The sequence below is a fragment of the Camelina sativa genome, chromosome 4, assembly GCF_000633955.1.
Source record: "Camelina sativa cultivar DH55 chromosome 4, Cs, whole genome shotgun sequence".
Lineage (NCBI taxonomy): Eukaryota > Viridiplantae > Streptophyta > Magnoliopsida > Brassicales > Brassicaceae > Camelina > Camelina sativa.
In genome coordinates, this window is record NC_025688.1 from 6535558 (window position 1) to 6541557 (window position 6000).

General features: G+C 35.4%; 2 protein-coding genes across 2 annotated transcripts; both read right to left on the reverse strand.

Moving 5' to 3' along the window:
• On the reverse strand, positions 1636 to 3647 carry LOC104779979 (probable elongation factor 1-gamma 2). The gene is made up of 8 exons (XM_019244558.1): positions 3557 to 3647; positions 3402 to 3457; positions 3060 to 3209; positions 2914 to 2974; positions 2774 to 2826; positions 2586 to 2687; positions 2124 to 2461; positions 1636 to 2035 (listed from the first exon to the last, which is right to left on the reverse strand). The coding sequence occupies exons 3-7, from the start codon at positions 3111 to 3113 to the stop codon at positions 2261 to 2263; spliced, it is 471 nt and encodes a 156-aa protein (XP_019100103.1). The 5' UTR covers positions 3114 to 3209; positions 3402 to 3457; positions 3557 to 3647; the 3' UTR covers positions 1636 to 2035; positions 2124 to 2260.
• Positions 4446 to 5597, reverse strand: LOC104783610 (probable F-box protein At3g56670). Its single transcript, XM_010508748.1, has one exon. The coding sequence runs from the start codon at positions 5595 to 5597 to the stop codon at positions 4446 to 4448; it is 1152 nt and encodes a 383-aa protein (XP_010507050.1).

A 6000-nucleotide genomic window follows, 5' to 3' on the forward strand; every position in this document is an offset into this window, starting at 1 on the left:
ATTAAATTGGTTCTGGGTTTCTTCTGTGGTGACTAAAGAAGACGTCCGTAGTACTTGGCATTGCGAAACAACCACCGATAAGGTTATTTTTTGGTAGATTTCATGATTTTCCTTGATTTTTTGCGAAATTAGACTTCATTTGTTATTCTAATCGTCATAATATCATGTAAAGTCTACTATGTGGTCAGTTTTGCAATTAAAAATTTATCGAGTTTCGAGCCAGTAGACTGAAATTTCAGTCACCTTAATTTCATTTGAAAAAAAAAAAATATTGTTCAGACTGCATTATAATCTTTCCGTCGGATACTTCGTTTGCAGTCTACTAAGGTGTATTTTTGCAATTGACCAAATTCTTGACTTTTTAGTTATGACTGCCGGACGAAGTCTTCTCACGATAATAAAAGAATAGACTTCTATAGTGGCTATTTTTGGTGTTGACCAAAATATAAAAGCATTGACCGTAATATTATTGATATAAAATTAATAAGTTGACTGCAAAAGAAGTTTACCAATTAAAAAATTAAAATGTTGGTCAACCCCAAAAATGACCACGGCAGACTGCAAACGAAGTCAACATTCTTGGAGACTTCGTACGTAGTTTACTTGGCAAAAGTCAAACTTGGTCAATTGCAAAACTAACCACAACGAAGTTTACTTTTTCTAGTTGAAGGATAGATGAAGTCTACTTGTTAGCTAGAAGTCTACTACAAAGTCAATGGTTTGGTCAATTGCAAAAATAATCAGAGTAGACTGTAATGGAAGTTAACTTGTTGAAACTTTCTAAGAAGTCTACTCTGTTCTATGTTTTTAATTGCAAAACTGACCAAAAAATTAACAAAAGAAGACAACAAAAGAAGTCAACTATCCTAGTAGACTTCATCCAGTGTGCTTTATTAAATTGTAATTGCAAAAATAGACCACACAAAATAGAGTTCAAGGGAAGTATCTTCATAGAGGCTAGTTTATATCTACACGGTTGACATAAACATGAAGTCTTCATAATTTGAAAGCCTATTTATTGCAAATTGGTGAATAATTTTTAAGATTTTCTTGTTGTATTCTTTTATATATGTTATGTACTTGCCTTTGTATGTTTTTGACATGATTATATATTATACATATGGAAAAATCAAATTTTTGGTTTTCTTAGGCAGTTAGATCATTAACTTAGACTTATTTTGGAAGTCAATGTGTTGGAGTTTTTTGTGAAGGCTGTATAATTGAAAAAGTCTATAATTGAATATATATAAAGATTTTTTTGAATTTTTAGTTCAAAGATGAAACGACGGCGACAAATTCATAGTGGGCGATACAACACATTCACACAATTAATATTCATTTTCTTTTTTTCTATTGATATTTAAGTTAAAAAATTTCTACAACAATTCTATCTCTAAGACTCTAACTGTTACACAACTAGTAGTTAATAATGATCGTGCTCTCTTTACAAAAACACTTTCAACTTAAATTAATTAATGATCGTGCTTATATTTTCGTTTGACCAATGTTGCTAAGCAACACTTATCTAACCATGGATTTTGTACAGCTCTGAAACCAGTTTCTAATAATTCGATTATACGTCTGTATTTGTAAATAGAATCCTAGAGAACAAAAGATAGCTCAAACGTTGCCCAATGTTGCTAAACAGAATTTTATTTGGATTTGGTTTACAATGTCACATGCCCTTTTCTTAACTTAAACAATGGAAAACTTCCATACCCATCATACAATGTATCTTAAGCTTACACAACGAAGATAACTATAATAAATTAATAATCGTGCAATATGAGTTGTTAAAGTAGCTTCTATCTCTGTAGAAAAATGTTTGCTTTCTGCTAAAGTTTGTTGGTAAATGTTTTGAATAATGGTGAAGATCCTTGAGCATCCTTAGTGAACAAGGGGGGGTCATTACATATTCACAGTCCCAAAGTATTCATCAGATATGAGGGCAAGAGTTTTGAGATCAAAGTGTTTACCTCAAATGATTTTCCGGAATTTTCAAATTCCAACATACTCAATGCAATGCTCTGCTCATCTGAATAGAGGCGAGTAATGTGAAGAAGTCAGTAAAGACAATGGAATTATGGTAGTTCAAGCAATGAATTGTGTTTTGGGAAAGATACCTGCAATAGAACCAAGCGCTTCTGCAGCCTCATGTCTACTCGTTTGGTGCTCGTTCGCATCTCTCAGTACTTTGCTTACAGTAGCCAAAGCAGTTTTATTTTGCAATTGGCCCAATACATAAGCAACCTAATACGGTTTAAGGTTGGAGAACAATAAGCAGAGATTCAACTATGGCAGAAACAGCTTCATCTCCACCATGATGAAACAGCTTCAAGTTGCAGATGGTTACAATATCAGCAAGGGTAACAGAGTGTCCAACAAGGAAACTGTTGGAAGCGAGATGTGTGTTCAAAGCCTCAAGTCCCCTCTTCAATGCAGAAATAGCTGCTTCCTCAGCCTTCATTCATACAAAACCATTATAAAGATGAGAACACTAGTCTACTATTAGTATTAGAGTGCAAGGGGTAGCAAGATTTTAGCACAGTATACGAGACAAGAAACAAAAATTAAGGAAAGCTTACAGGAGCAGAGAAAGGAGCATAGCCCATTCTAGGAGCAAACCACTTCAACATGTTGGCATCAATCTCCAACGAGGAGAAATCAATCCATTGCTCAATCTGAGCCTGAAAGGTTAACCTATACACATAGACATTAAAAAAATGTGTAAGAAATAATAAAAAGGAAAGCAAGACGATTAACAAGAGCTTACGTATTCAATGAGGGAGGATCCATTCAAAGAGTTTTCACCATTCTTACGGCTCACTGCATTGGAACAACAAAACAGTCATTACCTTGAATACACTTTCAAGCAATGAATCATGTAACAGAGAAAAAAAAAAGAACTTGTACCATATCTGGCAATGGCATTGCTCTCAAATATGGCACCTTCAGGAGTCTCAACCACAGGAACCTAGTAAGATCATAACCTTTTATCAGATAAGAAATCACAGCAAACATCAATGGAAACAGATAACGTATCGAAAGGGATTCCACACCTTTCCAATAGGGTTCATCTTAAGAAACTCAGGGGATTTGTTAGTGACGCCCATCTGAAAACCTGCAGCCTCCTCGATCTTCACACATGCATACTCAGCAGCAACGAGTGCCTTAAAGGCACCTTAGTTTCCCTTGTATGTGTGCAAGATCTGAAAAAAAAAAGTAGTAAGATTCCCAAAAAACTCACCAATCAAACTCTAACACATCAGCTTCTCTATGCAACACAAAAATCGAATTCTCAAGATACACAACGAACATATATGTGAAATCAATCGTACACGGCTCTAGTCAAACGTATAATGAGCTAAGGAAGTGATGAATCACGTGTAATAGAAACTTACCAAAGCCATTGCTCAAACGGAGAAGATACGAACTCGGAGATCTTCTGAGTTCAGATCTAGTACCAAAAGAAAACAACAAGTAAACGATGAGTCGTCGATAAAATTTGGAAATGAGAGAATCGATAAGGAAAAGAAGTTGAGAGATGGATTCTTACGAGAGAAGCTGAAGTAGTTTTTTCCGAGAGAGCTTGAGCAAAGCGAGAGAGAAGGATACAAAAGCGGCGGCGAGGATCGTATAAAAGAGTGTATGTAAAATTAGGGCAAATAGTGAAAATTAAATATATACAACTCGGTTAATTAAAACCGATCGGTTATGTGCCTCGCCAAACCGAACCGAACCGGAAACCGAATTACCAAATTAATTTTGCCGATCGGTTTGTTGATCCTCTCATAGATGCTGCCGAAAACCGAATATCTCGGTTTAATCGGTTCAGTTCTCTCGGTTCTGACCGAATGTCCAGGACTAATATTAATAGTTGATGGCATAACAAAATCAACCACTAATAGTCTACAGAGAAGTCTACTTAAACAAACCCTAAATCAAATAATTTTAACATAATCAGCCTTTACTCCCTTAATTTGACTCGTTTATATGTAAATTTATTTTATTTCAATGCAGAAAGTCTATGGGGTTATTATTTGGTCAATAGGTTTATCAAATTATTTTTTATAATTTTTTTAATTAAAATTTAAACTATAATTAAGGAGTATACATATTGTTATGTCTTCTAGTTGACGTTAATTTGCAATCGACCTTAAAGAAATCTATTGCATACTTCCTCCGGGTTACATCTGTCATTTTGGCTTCTATTTTTTTGTTTGGTCGTAAGGGAGTCAACTGTAATTTCAACACGCTTAGTGGTTATGTTTCTTGAATATCGAATATGGGGTCTACGATTTTATTCAAATACAATTAAAGGTACAAAAAATGCAATTGTCCCTTATTTTTATTGATAATTAGGGCATATATGTAACATATTTAGCGTTATTACTAAAGAAGACGAACGACAAGACGTTGTATTTTGGAAAATTCTTAACTAGTATTCATTCTGTCTTATAATGCAAACCCATAATGTTGTCAACATGATCGGGAACAGTCAAGATTGTAGACATGTATCTCTTACGGCTTCCTATCTCCGTTTTGAGGTCAACATGTCGCATACTGTTTCGCTTTAGATCATAATAATAGACACGTAACATGGTGTGAGAGCTGTACCTTTTCTCGACAAAAACGATCTCACCACCACGAGTAGTACCGGAGATGATCCAATGTTCAAAACCCGTCATCTCACAAACGAAAAACTTGGACCAACCTTGTGTTTCCATAACCAAAATTTCCAAACCGCTTATCTCGCAAGAAGTGAGTGCTAACTTCTCTTGGTAGTTGATCAGAGTCGAATCGCGATGCATATGCATCAATAGTTTTGAAGCCTCGACATGATTAAATTTCTCGGAGCTAACATCAAAACTCATCAATTTAATATTTTCAGGAAAATGATAATCAAAATTTATATTCGCATCTCGGTAATAGATAATCCCGTTGATGCAAACATCACCTGGCAACAACATGAACTGAGGTCTCATAACTGGTTGGATGGTCCTCCACTGCTTAGCTGTGGGATCTCCCAATGTGAAAACTTGACAACTCTCACCCCAATTGGATCCTGGCATGGACAATACTTTGTATTGATCCTTGCAAGGGTCGTATCCGAAGAAGAAACCACGTATTTGCTTGGATTTCAACTCTGGTAAGTCAAAGGACTGCCTTGTGGTAGGGTTATATACAGCTAGCACATTAGGACGAAAATATTTTGACCAACAACAAACCAAGCCACGGACGTATTGATGATATTGTCCAGGGACTAATACTAATCCATTGTCAGTATTTAGAGGGCTAGTAGTAGACGAGAAGGCTATGATACTTTTTATAAAACTGTCGTCGGAGATGATATGGGCATCACGCGGAGGCTGATTCAAAGAACGAGTCAAGATTGAGTCTCTCAAGTCTCTACGGCAGCTGATTAATGATGACCACTGTTTCGAGACACATTGGGACCTCATTAGAGTTTTCGTCGGAAGTTTCTTGAGTATCTCCACGGTTAGATCAAGAGGTATATAGATAACTCCATCGTGACAACGTCGTGTTGGCGATGGTAAGGTCTCGTGGCTGTTCTTCTCTTCGCGCCCTCTTTTCATCACCTCTGTTTTGTATTGTAGAGACCCTACTCTAGGCTATATAGATAGATAATAATTAGCAAGAAAACATATAAGCATTTAATAACATGTACGTATATATATATTTACTTTCATTGAAAAGGAAATAATTTTAAAAAGAAGAGGTATATGTAAAGTTTCCTTTCTCTCTACTTGTATATATGTTAAACTTGTCTTAAAATTGTTCATACCAAAATTTCCACAAACTATCTAATATATTAAAGGAATAGTCGAAACGGCTAACATCCAATCTCACAAAAAATGACCTCATTTGTCCTTAATGAAAATTGTCCTTTAAACATTTTCGGACAAGTTTTTTTTGCCTATTTAGGTTGCTGAAACGCACCACATTGTTCACAAAAAATGACTTTTTTTGCCTATCTAA